The following is a 16720-nucleotide window of genomic DNA, read 5'->3' as shown; positions in this document are numbered from 1 at the left end:
TCTCAATAGGGTTTATTCCTTATCCCGTGTTCTTAAGATTGCAGTCTAAATCAGCAGCCTGGTTAAGTTGCATTTGTGCTATGAATAGTATCTAATTAGATCACCCATATTGGGCCCACATGCGTGTTGTATTGATTCTGCATTCTTTAAAAAAAATTTGAAAAAGCTCCAAATGATCATTTCCTGCTTTTTTCAGTTTTCAGTTTAACATTTGTGTATTTTTAAGGTGGTGCATCGAGACCTTAAACCCAGTAACATTTTATATATGGATGACTCAAATAATGCTGACTCCATCAGGATCTGTGATTTTGGTTTTGCAAAACAACTTCGGGGGGAGAATGGGCTTCTCTTAACCCCCTGCTACACTGCCAACTTTGTAGCGCCAGAGGTATGCTGAATTTCTTGTATATTATTTGCACATGCTCTTGTGACATCTCAAGAAAGTAGTTACATTATATTATCTATTTGCCTTGTATCTTCTAATTGCAAAAGGTTAATTGTTTTGTTACTTTTTTATCAAATTGTTTACTTATTACATTTATAGAGAGCTGTTCTCATAGCTCAAGGCAGTTAACAAAGCTTTGCAAAATAAATATGTTAAGAATACGTTTTGTTCTTTTAACAGTGTTAAAGCAGATGCATAGAAACCAATTTTCAATATTAACTGTTGTCATCTTTAACCAGAACACATCTGAAATTATAGCTACTGTAACTAGCATATTTTTGAGATTTTCTTTTAAGCTGTTACTTGGGACTTTCAAATTATAGCCTTTTCATGACAGAAAAATTGAACTGTTTATTCTTCTCTATTTCATTAGGTTCTCATGAGACAGGGATATGATGCTGCTTGTGATATCTGGAGCTTGGGTGTCCTTCTTTATACAATGTTGGCTGGGTAAGAAGTGTTTTTCATTTAATCATTGCCCTGAATGTTTTATTATTATTATTTTATTACATTTATATCCCACCTTTTCTCCTAGGAGCTCAAGGTGTTGTACTGTCACGGACTGGCTGGATGCAGGAAGAGTGGTGGGAGTCACAAGCTGGGGGTCCCCCAGGGGAAGAAGGCTCAGAGCCATGGGATGGGTGGCGGGACAATGATAAGTAGTAGAAGAGGGAGGAGACTGGAAAGATGAGGTTTCAGAAGCTGAAGAGCTAATAGGGTTTAGTGAGCAGGAAGAGGCTGTGGCAGAGAGCAGTCCAGAAGCAGAAGCGTAGGCTGGTGAGGAGGGGGACCAAGAGGCAGAGTGGAAACAGGCTGCTGAAGAAGCCAATATGTCTCCTCCTGCTGCTGTGACCAGCTCCCCTCCTCCCTGGTCTCTCAGAACATGAAGAGGGATGAATAGGGCAGAGCAAAGAGAGACAAAATGAAGGAGCTTCAGGTTCCTGGGGAAGGATCCAAGGGAGGAGGAACCTTTAGAGAGCAGTGGAAGGTGGGGACCTTCAGTCCTCGCAACGGCCTAATTGGGGCAAGACCTATTGGGAAGAGTTGCTATGATTGCTAGGCCTGCACTGTTTTGTTTCTTTGAATAAAGAGTTAACTTCACAGACACCTTGTAAGTTTTTGCGGACTTGCTCCCAACTCCCGCCTTGAAACCTACACACTTCTCCCTCTCTCTGTTTTACAATCACAACAAGCCTGTGAGGTAGGTTAGGTTGAGAGATAGTGACTGGCCCAAGATCATGCAGTGAGTTTTTTCTCTGAGTGGTCTCCCTGGTCCTAGTCCAGCACACTAACCACTGTACCACACTGGTTTGTTTACGTGGCTGTAGCTGTTTCTCTATAGTCTAGCACAGGTGAAGTAAGTGCCACCCTACATGAAATTTGACACCTCATAGTCAATAGGCTTCAGTGATGTCTGTTAAAATTATTGTATTATTCTAATCTTGTTCTTTTGTATTGGAACCCAGGTATACTCCTTTTGCCAATGGTCCCAATGATACCCCTGAGGAAATCCTGTTACGAATAGGCAGTGGGAATTTTTCTTTAAGTGGAGGCAACTGGGACACTGTTTCAGACGCAGCAAAGGTGTAAATGTATTTTATCTTATAATTTATAAAATACAGGTAACTGTGTGAAACATCAGAATAACATTTTTGGGTAGGATCAGTAATTCAAACTATGACATCAACAGCAAACTTTTACTTTTAAGGCCTTTCTCTGTAAACATTTGAAAGGTAATTTTGTACTGAAGCAGAACTGAAAGCATCACTTTGGTCTCTCACTTTTGGCTCCTAAGGTATTTATCGGAGGTAGAAAAAGCAACCAGTTTTGTTATTTACGAAACTTATGCCCAAGCTGCTGTTGTAGAATTTGTGTTGCATGAGCTTTAATTATTTAAAAACTCATTAAATTTCTATATATATGAATAGATGGTATGTAAATTATAAGCCCATTTATTTTGACATTCAATTATCCTGTTTTCCTATGACATTTGATGTCTGAGACTTTTACTGTACCTCATCTCCGAAATCAGAAGTTCTTGTTTAGCTTAGATTTATAGGTAAGCAGTGGAATTTTAAAACTGTATGAAAGGTCACATTTAAAAGCATAGGATGACATTAAACTAAATCAAACTTTGAATAGACCTATTAAAATAAATGGACGTAAGTCAATTGACATCAGTGGTTCCACTCAGTGTATGACTAACATTTGATGTCACCCATAGGATAGAATAAATGCAAACAGTATCTATATTCATCACATATAGCACCTTTGATCAATAATTATTTAAAAGTCGATAACATGTATAATTTACTACTTCTGAAACTATTCTACTGAATTTACGAAATGCAATTGAGACTTTTAATAGTTCACATAGAATGTTCTCTGTAAGAGTTCACATAGACTTTTAATAGTTCACATAGAATGTAATTCTGTAAGAGATGGAAATATTACATCTGCAGCATGCCTAAGTGGGTTATGAGTGTTGGCCAAAAGCAACATAAAGCAACATGAGACTGTTTTATACAAAATTAAAATTTAGAACATGCTCTATTGCTTTTTTGGAATTTACTGTATGTTTAAATCTCTGAGGAAAATTCAGAGACTCATGTGGGCTCTGATGCACACATGGTGCTCTTTTTCATTTGGGCTTCTCTCTTTGTATGAGTGTTAACTGCTTCAAAAGAAAGATCACTTGAATGTCATTATATGATTGATAAGACCAAAAGGGTCCAATCTCTCACTGCTTAGAATTGGTTGTAACAGTTGTATCTGTCCAATTTGCTTTAGGATTTGCTATCTCATATGCTGCATGTAGATCCACATCAGCGATATACTGCAGAGCAAGTTCTTAAGCATTCGTGGATAGCATGTAGGGACCAGTTGCCACATTACCAGCTAAACAGGCAAGATGCACCTCATCTAGTAAAGGTAAAACTGGAACTAATTAATCTGTTGTTACCTGTGGGAGATTGGGGTTTTGGTTTTGTTATTCTTCATGAGGGTATCATGATCTATTTTAATTTCATTATCTTTTAGGGTGCCATGGCTGCCACCTATTCTGCACTGAATAACAAGACATTTCAGCCTGTGTTGGAGCCTGTTGCAGCTTCAAGCTTAGCTCAACGACGGAGCATGAAAAAGCTAACATCAACTGACTTATAGTTCCACCGGGGCACTTAACCAAAGTGGAGCAAGAGAAAAAATTCAATAAGTGGCTCTGTATCTGCCTGGCCTGTGATTTAAAAGGCATATACAAGTTCCTCCTACACTACTTGAATTCTGTTGAAGAAAAAGAAGATATCCACAGGTTCAGTGGGATTCATCACACATTTTGCAGGAAGTGTCAGTGATTCATTGAAACAAAGCATCAGGGTACATCATAATGATCATGAAGAGTTTTCTGTACACAGTCCTTTTCAAAGATCTGTTGCATTATGTTAATACTTTTAAATACTGTATAGTTTTTCCCAGTTTATAAATAAATGGTTTAGGGGACCATCAACACTGCTCAAGTTGTAAATTTAAAATTGAAAGAAAATAGTCAGTGTTTTAGTATTTTTGCTATCTGGCCCTATTGTAAAATAACGAAACAAAATCAAACTTATGTGCTCTAGTTTTGTAAATTGGTCACTTTACCAATGGACTCCATTCACTTAACTCATTGGTACAGCAAGATAAGGATAACTGAAAAGGATGTGCCAGTGCAAAACTCATGTACGCTAAAATGGAAGCCCCAAGTATGCCTGGTAACAGGCAACTGAAGAAAATGTACAAAGGGAATCAGCCATGAACCTGCACTTCATCGTAGTGTGAAAGCCATCGCTAGAACTGTAGGATTGGTCAGCCTGGGAGTGCTTTTGTGTAAGACTGCTGTGAGGTGTTGGTGGTTAGAATGATAAAGCCTACTATATTTTTAACATACATGTGACATCTCCATCCTCGGAGGCTTTGAAGAAAAGGGTGAGTAGGCATTTTGGGTATGCTTTAGGTATAGAATAAGACAATTAGGTATAGAATATCTAGGACTGTGAGGTGATCTAGATGAGCCCCCCTCCAACAATATTATCATTCTGTGATAAGGGATTAGGTGTGTTCCATTGTCAGTACTGTATACATTTGCAAAACATGGGCTGTGCCCTTTCATTTACTGTAGAAGGGCTGATAATTGTTTCTGCACTGAGGTTTTAAATACAAGCCCTCTAGAGCAAGAACCTATAGAATTATCATTATTACTCTTGACAGGCAATTGAAGCTACCTTGATAGTCCACTGTGTTCTCTTCTTGTTTCCTTCCCTTTCCACCGTTAGATGTTATTTCACCATGAATTATAAGATACTGATTTTTTTTATTAAAAAAACACACATATTCACATTTCATAATGTTTTTAAATTTATTCATACTTTCTGTAGGAAATTAGTACATCGTTTTTTTCCAGACCCTTTATAAACATTTCAAAGATGAATATCCATTTTAAGCCCTTCGAAGTCCTGGATCAGATCTAAACTTTGAAATGTGTTCTAAATATTTTTTTTTAATCTGTTCTGGAGAATTTGTCTCAATGGAAAAAGTAGAGAAAAGTCTGCAGTTTCTTGCTGTTGTGGCCATAAACAATCTTAAGCATAAGGTCAGTAGCTGAACATCTTAGCCCACATTGGATTTACAAACTGGTGTATGTTACCCCAAAGATGTGAATTTTAAAAGAAGCACATTTCAGTAAGCCTTAGCCTAGACTTTATAATGATCTCACAATATTTGGCCACAGAATATGCTTCTGAGATGTTGGAAGATGAGATCAGATGGAACCTTCCCCCAATAAAAACCCTCATGTTGATAATATATGATCACCTTTTTTATTGTGAGTTCTTGAAATAACCACTAATGCAGTCAGGGAAAAGAAACTCCATTCCATGTGACTAAATATGAAGAACTTAACTAGTTTTAACTATTTACATATTGTTAAATATGCTGGGAGATCATATCATTTTTGTTGATGCTTCCGTTGGGAATAACAGAGCAGCTGGAGCTGAACACCTGAAATAGAATGCAGTTTCTAAATTCAATAAATCATTACAATAATCTACCCTAGTTTATGAGCATAAAATTATATGAGTAAAGAAGATTATAGATCCCTCATTTATTTCATCAGTAAAAGTGTGACTTAACATTTTACAGTTTAAAGTCCCACTCTTCCAAAGAATTTTGGATAGTGTGTTTGGTGTGTCCTTCCCTTTCCCCAAATCTATATAACTGCCTTACACCTTGTCAGCAAACATAGCCCAGTGTTGTCTATTCTGACTGGATGACTCTCTCCAGGGTCCTGGGCAGGGACCTTTCACAATAGATCCTTTGAACTAGAGTTGAAACATAAAAACCATGTGAGATTAACCAGCTGAGAAATAGTGACTCGCTCATGGTCCATGGTTGAATGGGGATTTGAGCTCAGAACTTCCTTGTTCTGTGCTAGCTACTATGAACAAATGCTGGTTTGTTGGTAATTCCAAATTAGCTAAATCTGTGGGAGACTGTAAGGCAATAGAAGCATCCAGCTATGTTGAAAGAAGAGGGTGGCAGATGGAATTGTTTGTTAGGACAAAATTATTCACGTTTGTAATTATGCTTACATAGCATAAAGCACAGAATATAATAGAGTAGGAGAAGACAAGAGTGCCTTCTGTGCAATGGAAAACTAGACATTGACAGTGCTGTTTTTCTAGAAAAAGAGATGCCAGAATTCACCATGAATGCCTCCTTTGTTCACTTCTAATGGCAATGGAGCGCACCTGAGAGGTGCCAGAACTGAGTTGCAGTGAGTTCCGGCTAAAAAAAAGCCCTGGTTGCTGGCATTCTCCCTCTTAAACCTCCCCGCCCCTTCAAAAGTAATGTGGAGCAGATTTGAAAAGTGATGTTACATCTTATTTTATGGACTGTGATCCATGCAAGTTGCCACAATGCGTTTCTTTTTATGGTGCCACCAGACTTTTGTTTGTTTTCCTGCAAGATGGCTAGAACATGGATAATTCTCTCTAGGGAAAGCAGTAATGGAAGTTAGAAACATCGCTGTCAATTAGGATTGGGGATCAGGGCATCCAGCCAAATGTATTGTTGCCCTTCATCCTCACCACCAAAAGGCAGAAGAGTAGATACCAGGGAATGGAGTATAGGATTTAGTGTGCACTTCCTTATAAAACCAGAATAGGGTTCCATGCTAAATGGACCACTTCTTTGATTCAAGCAAAGCTGTTCTGTTTTCATTTTTTGTTTTTATGCCGAAAGAGTGAAGTGCCTTATTCAGAGACTCATGACAGGCAATTTGAAAGATACTAAATTATTTCTGTGTGTGTGCCATCAGCACATACAGAACATCCACAGTGATAGCCCTACACTGAATGATCATACCATAGGTTGCCATACACTAAAGTGGATTAGCATCCTGACTTTTACCTCTCAGAATGAATTTTACTGCACTAAGAGCTGGTTTGCACTAGGTAGTGGCACCTTTACAAGGACCTCTATGCGGAGATGAAATTTGAATGAACTGCCACCTTTGTGTGGCAAACAAAGTGAGGATGTTTCGACATCCACACTTGCAGCACCCCCACTTCTAGAGCTGCTGTCATTGTAGAAATTGCAACACAGCCCCCTGTGTGGAGCTGTCTGTTCATATAAATGACGTCTCCTAACCAAAAGCTCAAAAGTGGCCCAGTATATTTGCAAGCATTCATGAGGACCACTGGCTAGTGTGAACTGGCTGTTGTGAGGGTAAATATAACCATTCTATGAGTCAACTAATCCCAGTTGGATGGTTTTGATTATGTGCTCTGAGACTCCATTGTGCCTGTGTGATTAGATTCCCACCCTCCCCATAGAGTTTTCTATCACCAACTGTGTCCTGGTTGTCATCTAAAGTGTTGCTTTAGAAATATTTCTTCTTTAAAAATCTACCTGTGCTTAATTGGAGCTCCCAATGCGAGGACTACTGCATTCAGAGCACCACTGCTGAGTGATTAACATACTGTCTCCTCCAATTTGATTATATAGGTGGAATCTTGAAATATTATTGCACATTGCTAAAATGCAATACAAATTCAAAAAATTACCTTTGGGGTGCATGCGCATAGGCTGCTTTAATTCAATCACCTGAAGAAATCATAGACATGTGACAAAATTATCATGATATCACAGCCCATCGTTTGGGTTCTGTGAGGCTCTCCATGCCCAAATACCTGTTGGAAAATCAGTGTATTGTTTAATCACATTTGTCTTTCTCCAAGCTGTGGCCCACTTTTCTTGCCTCTTGCTTTGGTAAACTGCATGAAAAAAACAGTGACTGACATCTTTATGGCAAAGCTGCTTGCTTAGGACAATCTTCTTTTAGGGCAGTGGTACCCTGAAAGATTGGGTAATGCTGGTGCAACTTGCAGCACATGGCCTCTTTGATTTTCTACCTTGCCTTTGGGGCAGGGAGGAAGCCCTGAAAAAGTAGGAAGCCAGAAACAGTTTCCTGGCATGTACACAGTAGTGTAGCATGAAAAGTCTACAGGCACAGCTGTGTCAATTGATGGGGCAGCAAAGGATCCACACACTTGTATTCAGATGCATTATATAAAGAGAAATAACCTGTGTGACTTCAAGACGGCTTCAGTAAACCAAATTATGTGTGTTTCAAAGCCCAGATTTTATATTATAGCACTTGTTGAATCTGCCCTATTAAAAATGGGCACTGTCATTTTTTAAAAGCCACTAGTTAATTTTGTTGTAAATATGTCATTTAAATACATCAGCATTAAATACAGTGGTACCTCGCAAGACGAATGCCTTGCAAGACGAAAAACTCGCAAGACGAAAGAGTTTTTCATTTTTTGAGTTGCTTCGCAAGACGAATTTCCCTATGGGCTTGCTTTGCAAGACGAAAAACGAAAACGTCTTGCAAGTTTGTTTCCTTTTTCTTAAAACCGTTAATACCCAGGGTGACTTCGAGGAGCAACTCAAAGCACGCGGTGTGGTAGCCTTTTTTGAAGTTTTTGAAGACTTTGGTGATTTTGAAGACTTTGGGAAACCGTGCTTCGCAAGACGAAAAATTTGCAAGACGAAAAAACTCGCAGAACGAATTAATTTCGTCTTGCGAGGCACCACTGTACAAGGATTACTTTTAGTATGTGATCCAATAGGAGCTATATTTTTTGGCAAACCAATTTTACCCATATTTTGAATAGTTCTGTTGGTGGAAAGTGGTGGTTGTGCCTGTACAGATATGTATTCATTCTGCACTTGGCAGTATGATCCCAATCTGTGTTAGACAACAAGGGAAGGGTCTTCCAATTACACAGTGGCTAAGTTTATCAACCCGCTAGAAAACTCTACTATGCACACCCTTTGAACTTAATAGCAGTTGTTGTGCAGATGCATTAGAGTCCTTGCAGAGTTGCCTTCATTTTAGCACAACTTAAACAGGGAAAGGTCTCAGTGGTTTTTAGCTCCTTGTCTCCTATGAGGATTGAGGGATGTTGCTCCCACTCTGCAGTATTGCTAGAGGATAATTATAAAATTAGTTATCTGTGTTAATATAGACTTGCAGTGGAAGTAGAGATACTGAGTAGCTGAAACTAATAGGTGAATTTTAAAAAACAAATTTAGGTAAGTCAAAAGCCATCTTTTTTGGGGGGGGAGGGGTTCATGTAAGTAAATGCAGTTTTAAATTACAAATGGGCAGTTCTTCCAGATATAGTTCCTGAATACCCTCTTCAGAAAAGTTTTATTAAACTGAAAATTTGTGTTGAGTTAAGTTGCTGAAGAAATGAGCAGAAGCGGTATCCCTTTTCTAGGATGGAAATGTTCATATTAAAAGGGGTGTGGGAAAACTGTGGTTGCAATTGACTTTTACTTATGCTGCATTCTTCCACCGTCCCAAGCACTTTGGCATTCTTGCACTGAATGGTTTGATTCAGACATAACACAACTCTGTGTATAAAGCCAAGATATGCATGGGCCTTGTCCTCACTGCCCTTTCTTTGCTTCCTTCCTCTTCATACTTGAGTTAGTCATAGTTTCCTCTTACATCTAAAGTGGTAAACTATAGGTCCTAAAATTGGAACAAGGTTTGAAGCTCTTGGCTTGTCCTGAACTTTGTAACTATAGCTTCCCCCTTTCAGACATAATGGGAACCTATGGTTAATTAACCTAGGTAGTCTTCAATGTTATGTCGGAACCAGACCATTGCCTAGTTTACATTTTTGAACCTGTTTGGGCATGTGCCTGGCTGTGAATTTCAAAACCTGGAAAAAGCATCATGTGACAGCAAATTACGCAGTGTTTAAATACATGCTATTTGAGGGTACAGCATTTTCGTACAGATTTAAAGTCACAAAAAAGTCCTACCCACTTCAACCCTGTTGTTAACGTTATAACATTCATTTCTCAAAACATTGTGGATTTGTATCATATTGTATTTATTTTGTTCAGGTTGTCTTCCTTTTTTTTTAAAAAAGTTTTCTTTTAAGGCTCTGTATATATTGACATTAAAGTTTGTGTTGTATTACATTCTACTTAAGGATGTAGCCGGTATTGTATTACATAGTATGTTGTTCTTTGCATCCATGCTGCTAAAGACAGTGTATGCTTTCTCTCTCTGAATCATGACATATGCCAAAGACAGCATAGAAATCTGTGTTTTTGTTATTGCTTTCGTTGAAATTTTGTGAGGAGCATCTTTAAATTTAAGGGTCCATGGGTACAAGATATATTTTATAATGCACACACTCACTCAGAAGGTTTGCCAAGTGAAACAATTTTGATCATTTTTAGTTTTGAATCTTCTTAGTTTTTCATCAAAGCTCCTACAGTTACTTGAACTTAAATTCCTCTCAATTGTAAGAGGCCCCACTAAGATTGTGCACATGGTGTGGAATAGTGTGTGTGTGTGTGTGTGTGTGTGTGTGTGTCTTCAGAGGTAAAAGTAAGGTAAAGATTGTGCCAAAGCCCGCATTGCTGACATTTACGTCTTCTCTTCAGCCCTCTTAAATTTTTGTCACACAGGAATAGGTGCCGTATTCTGGGAGCATGTTGCCAGCACCAGTTCTTCCTAACATAAAGTTGAATCCAATTCTACACAATCAGAGTTCCACTCACACAATACTTCCCTTTCCTCCTCTTCCCATGCCCACCCCTTCTAATGTGCTCCATAAAGTCCCACAACCTTGGAGCAGATTTCAAAGGTCTATTTCCCCCTCTTTTAGATGTGGTAGATGTTTTGTGTTAGGACATGCCTCTACACCAGCCATTTTGCCTTATTCCACACCCCTGTGGCACCATTGTGCAACTGGTGTCACTGCTGTCCAGAGCATGTTCTCAAAATTTCACATGTGCTCAGTGACGCACAAATTGTTGGCAACCCCTGCCCTAACCTATTCTTATAGGGCTTAATCATAGCATATACCTGTACTGGTCCTCTTGGGACCGTAAGCCTTTTCATAAGAAGAGTGTCATTCACACTATTGGCTTCATATGTGCTTCTGAGAGGAGAAGGGAGAGAGAGAGAGAGAGATGTCATTTAATCCCCCCCCCCCAAGTAGTTAGCTGGATGCACCAGTGTTGGAATTATACAGTTTCAAAGGAATTATAAGTTTTAAAAAAGCAAACCCTTTAAGCTCATCAGGTAGTGGTGGTTCCTCACTAAGGTACAGCAGTATTTGATAAGTTTCCTGTGACAACACATATTTATAATAAAACTTATACCCTGTCTTTCAAGACACATTCCAACTCAAGGTGGTGCCAAAGTATAAAATCAGCAATATAAAATACAAGTAAAAACAGCAGATGTGTATAGTATAGCGATATGGGTACAAACCCTATTAGGACACATTTTTGGAAGCCACACTGACAGCCTTCTTGGCTAAAGATCAGGGCATAAATGCTGTAAACAAAATACACACTGGAAAAAGTCCATCCTCTCGTTCCCCACCATCCAATATCACTCTGGCAACATTGGGAAGGGCCTCAGAGGCTGAGAAACGTCATGAAGCAGGCTCCTACTTTACGCACCTCAAATCACAGTGAATGTCTGTCTATGTAAAGTGTTTCCTTTCCCCCCAGGCACAGAACGCTGGGTTTGAGTGCTACAAAAACAGGGTGACTGCAACAAGTGTAACTTCATGTTAACAGGTGTGGATGCTTGACATAAAGAGGAACAAGTCCATGTTTGACCCTCTTCAGAAGAATTCCACATGCATGCTCCCAACACATGAGAGGGGAACTGGGCCAGAATAAGTAGCTCTTCCCCTACATGCCCACTAAATAGTCCCCCCCAACTGTTTTCTATACGTACGGTACAAACATCTGCAAGGACAGGGCCTTCATGTATTGTGCAAAGATTTATCCTCTTGATCTGGAGCACGTGGAAGCATTTTTGCGTACAAGAACAGGTGTGAAGACCTGCTGCATGTACATGTTCACACCTGCATGTGTCAGTAGCAGTAGGATGGGCTACTTGACCCTGATCCAATTTTTGGAGAACACCTGTGACAAACGCAGCAAATGCTGAGTGAGTGATAGATGTGAATCTGGAACATGCCTGTGAGATCTGAGTACTCTGACATCTGCATATGTGCATTGGCTTACTGCTCACTTTCACATAGGGATGTACAATGGTATTTTTTTGCGGGGGGGGGGAGGTTACTCAGTTTATTTTCAGTATTGAATGTTTTATTTGTTTCCTTTTTGTTCTTTTTCATAACTTTGGAACTATTTCATTTTGTTTCCATTAGTGCCGTTTGTATTTGCTATTATTTTCGGGGGGGGGGGGGCTAGCCAGTATTCTGCTGCCTGTACCTTTGGTATTGAAGATACATCCAGAGTTCCCCCTATTCCTTGAAAGCATCAAAAAGACAATACTGCAGATATATTAGAGAAAGATTTCCTGCTTTAGAAGGAGTTTTAAAAGAGGCATATCCTTTATGTTTCTTATTGCTTTCCATAGGAGATCCAGTTCTTCTTCTGCTTGTAAGTTCTATGTTTTCCATCCTATTGGATGGCATGAAATGGTTATGCATTTTAATACTATCTCCCAAGTCATCCGATTTCAATAATAATAATAATAATAATAATAATAATAATAATAGGGCATAGCAAGGGGTCACCATTTTATAAGTAATCTAAAAATGACACTGTGTTCTTGCTCTCTTCAATCCTCTTGTAACCCTTCTGTGACTTGTATGGGCTGTTCTAGGAGGGCTTCAATTGAAATGAAATAAAACTTTCCATTTAGAACTCATTTGTTTGAATTCCCACTTCTTTCTATAACAATTAAATGGGGCTCCTTTATTTTTTTCATTTATTTTTTAAGGAATGCACTCAGCCTTCTGGCCCTTCCTCCACAGGTGTTGGGGATCATGTGAAGGTCAATGAAATCTTCTGCAGGGTCAGCCCTACTATAAGGAAGAGTGAAGTAGCTGCCTGAGATGGTGGGTGCTGGGAAGCAGGGAGCAGCTGCAAGGTGTTGGACACAAGTGTGCATAGGAATTTTTCCCCCTGGGGAAGGAGTGGGGGGACAAAAAGTAAAATACTGAAAGTGGGGAGCAGGCTAACCTCACAAAAAATGAGAAGAATACTGTCTACATTTTGTCTCGTATCTTGGGTTCCACAAATGCTAGAAACCTGCTTGAAAAAGAAGGAAGGAAGGAAGGAAGGAAGGAAGGAAGGAAGGAAGGAAGGAAGGAAGGAAGGAAGTGGTTGCATCTAGTGCAGCTCTAGGTAACTAGTTATGTTAGCATAGTGACATCCCCTTGCACAATGGAACTCCTCCCTCTCCTCTCTCACCCATGTTCCTCTAAATTTGTTATGGGGTTCCCCCTTCCCTGCAGAACAGATCTTGGGGGGAGTGCAGGGCACACATGGGGGGGGGGAGTTCCATTGTACTAGCATAAGTCCTCTTGGAAATTTAATGCGTGTCTTGGATGCCATGCACAGAATCACTTGTCCTCAGGTCCTGCTTGAGGGTTTCCCATGGACACCTGGTTGACCACAGTGAGATCAGGATGCTGGATTAGACGGGCCACTGGCCTGATCCAGCAGGGCTCTTCTTATGTTCTTAAGTTCCATGGTTCATGGGATAGGTGTGGGGGTTCCTGCAGATGTGCATGGTTGGAAGATAAGAATTTATTTGTCACACAACGTGTTCTGCACACCTTAGTCTGCTGCTCTTGGATATGGCAGAGGAAAGCATATTATTGCCAGTTTTGAAGTAATATTCAATTACTGGCCTTGTGAATTCCTATATAGAAGTGGGGGTGGGTTATTTTGTCCTTTCAGATAGAAAAATGTCTTGGACCAGCCTTGACTTGCAGAATTACGTGCACATTGGCTTATACCTAGAACACTGCTCTCTTTCTGTGTGTGTGTTTAAAGTCACTTTTGCAACACTTTGCAAAAACCCAATGTGTGGCATTGGAATAAACCTCACCATCTGCATCAAGCTGGAGCAGTTATTTCCTCTCCCATGAGAATCAAATTTGGATGTCCTTGTTCTGGCAGTTCTGAAGCCTATTAATAGTCCCTTTGACATACATAGAAGGGGATGGAGGGAAGGGGGAGAGCAACACCTGAATAAGCAGAAAGGGGGAAGTAAAGATACATTGGCAGCAATTGGTATTTTTAAACTAAAATGTGAACCATTGCCCCAAGTGAATGCTCTAGAATGCCCTTGATTCGTTTATTGTTCAAGAGCAGTGCCAGTAACAGTTATGCTTCACGGCAAATAATAAGTCAAAATAATATTTCAAAACCATGAAGATTTTCAAAAAAGTAACATCACAACCTCCAGATGTCATTCTGCCACCAACTCACAACATACATTGGTTCTGTTTATAAAAATATGTACTAAGCAGCTTTTCACTTTGCACAAGTATTGCCATGCTTTTTTCTTTAAAAAGCAATTTTTAAAATTACATTTAGATGCCCCCCTTCCTGCAAGGAACGGTGGCATACATGGTTCTAAAGGTAATGGGACCCCTGACCATTAGGTCCTATCGTGGCCGACTCTGGGGTTGCGGCTCTCATCTCGCTTTATTGGCCGAGGGAGCCGGCGTACAGCTTCCGGGTCATGTGGCCAGCATGACTAAGCCGCTTCTGGCGAACCAGAGCAGCGCACGGAAACGCCGTTTACCTTCCCGCCGGAGTGGTACCTATTTATCTACTTGCACTTTGACGTGCTTTTGAACTGCTAGGTTGGCAGGAGCAGGGATGAGCAACGGGAGCTCACCCTGTCGTGGGGATTCGAACCGCCAGCCTTCCGATTGGCAAGCCCTAGGCTCTATTGTTTAACCCACAGTGCCACCCGCTGTGGTTCTACTCACCATTTTATCCTCAAAACACGGTGTCTGGCCCTAGGTTACCCAGTGAGCTTCATGGCCGAATGGGGATTTGAACCGTGGCTTCTCGGGTCCTAATACAACACTCTAACCATGCCATATCTCCATATTAAAGGATTGGAGGTAAAAGAGATTCCAAGCCAATTTTCACAGCTATGTTAATGAAAAGAAATGAAAGCTATTGTGTACGGTCCACCTATAGCTCATGGGCCCTATCTTGCTTGCCATGCCAAATCAATTCCTTCCAATGGCACTTCTTCCTGGTCTTCCAAATGGTGCATCTTCTTCATCATCTTAATCACAACTGCAAGCAGATCAGAGCACACCAGAACCAGGAAAATGTGCCACTCCTTGTTTGTCAAGCACCTCCAACCTGCTTGCAATGACAGTATGCAAGATGAAAAACAGACCCTTTTGCAAGGGCTCTTCTTTCTTTATAAAGTTACTTGTATATGGCAATTTCATTTTTTAAAAATCAGATAAGTGCAGAACCATTATAAATATGCAATAAGACTCACATAATGTTTTTAAAAAGAGAAAGATCACTAGTTTTCGTGTCTGGGGTCATCTAATGAAGCAGATTGTTGGAAGGTTCAGGACAGACAAAAATAAATAGTTCCTCACACAGCATGTAGTTAAACTATGGAATGTTCTACTAATGGGGAAATATTGGGTTTCAGTAGCCAGTACCTTGCAGGTTCGGGCCAGAATGGCCAATAAAATCCAGACTCCAGAGGTTAGCAAAGCAAGGTGTTTATTTAGCATTGCAATGGACACCATTTAACCGCCTAGAGCAGAAAGTGCCACCTCATGTAAAAAGTATAGCAATAGTTAAACTTTAAGCATTCCTACACAACAACTGTTCTGGCCAGCTAAGTCACACAGCATAGCTCAACCGCCTTCTGAAATAGCAATGGCCTTCATCCTTATCTCCTTCCTCTTGCTTACGTGCTGCTTTGTTCTTCTCTCATGGTTCTCTTGCAAAAACAACCTTCACATTCCAACCTTCGCTTGCTAAACCTTTCCAACACACATTTCAATTTTCATGCTATAATTTCAATAAGTTCTCTGACAATACCATGAGATGTAGCAATGACCCCCAACTTGGATTGCTTTAAAAGGGGGTTAGGCAAATGGTGGATTAGGCTGTCAATGGCTGTGCTCTGCCTCCACTGTTGGAGGAAATATGCCTCTGAATGCCAGTTGCTGGGGAAAACAAGTGGGGAGAATGCTGTTGCTCACAGGTCTTGCTTGTGGGCTTCTCAAAGGCATCTAGTTGGCTACTGGACTTGGTGGGTCTTTGATCTGATCCAGAAGGGCTGTGTTTATGTTCTCGTGGTTTTAGCTGCCTTTACTTACTTTGTTTGCAGGAGGTGCTTCAGAAGGAGTCGTACTCCCCTTATGTTTAGAGCTGGGGGGCATTTTTCTTTTACCATGCTACTTCCTGGACAAGAAATACAATCCGCAGGGTATGAAACTGCTGGATAGGGTTTTTATTCATGATTTGAACATGCTTCATGGAGCCTTCAGAGGGTCAGTTTACATTCTTTCAGATAGTTAAAGGTATAGGGACCCCTGACCATTAGGTCCAGTCATGACCGACTCTGGGGTTGTGGCGCTCATCTCGCTTTATTGGCCGAGGGAGCCGGCATACAACTTCTGGGTCATGTGGCCAGCATGACTAAGCCGCTTCTGGTGAACCAGAGCAGCGCATGGAAACGCCGTTTACCTTCCCGCCAGAGCGGTACCTATTTATCTACTTGCACTTTGGCGTGCTTTCGAACTGCTAGGTTGGCAGGAGCAGGGACCGAACAATGGGAGCTCACCCCGTCGCAGGGATTCGAACTGCCAACCTTCTGATCAGCAAGTCCTAGGCTCAGTGGTTTAACCCACAGTGCCACCCACGTCCCAT

The 16720-nt window shown here is 40.5% G+C and overlaps 1 protein-coding gene across 2 annotated transcripts in view; it reads left to right on the top strand.

Moving 5' to 3' along the window:
- The window catches only part of RPS6KA6 (ribosomal protein S6 kinase A6), a 62728-nt gene extending 50015 nt beyond the window's left edge, over positions 1–12713 (top strand). For both annotated transcript variants that reach the window (XM_080990463.1, XM_080990464.1), the window contains exons 18-22: positions 227–388; positions 819–895; positions 1912–2029; positions 3236–3376; positions 3485–12713. In XM_080990463.1, coding sequence (XP_080846589.1) covers positions 227–388; positions 819–895; positions 1912–2029; positions 3236–3376; positions 3485–3610 — 624 coding nt within the window. In that variant the 3' untranslated portion in view covers positions 3611–12713. The remainder of the gene's footprint in view (positions 1–226; positions 389–818; positions 896–1911; positions 2030–3235; positions 3377–3484) is intronic.
- The last annotated feature ends 4007 nt before the right edge of the window (positions 12714–16720 follow it).

This window comes from Podarcis pityusensis (genome assembly GCF_964106645.2).
Source record: "Podarcis pityusensis genome assembly, chromosome: Z".
In the NCBI taxonomy this organism is placed as follows: Eukaryota; Metazoa; Chordata; class Lepidosauria; order Squamata; family Lacertidae; genus Podarcis; species Podarcis pityusensis.
The sequence above is the reverse complement of the archived record's forward strand: the minus strand, read 5'-3'. Positions and strand labels throughout refer to the sequence as shown.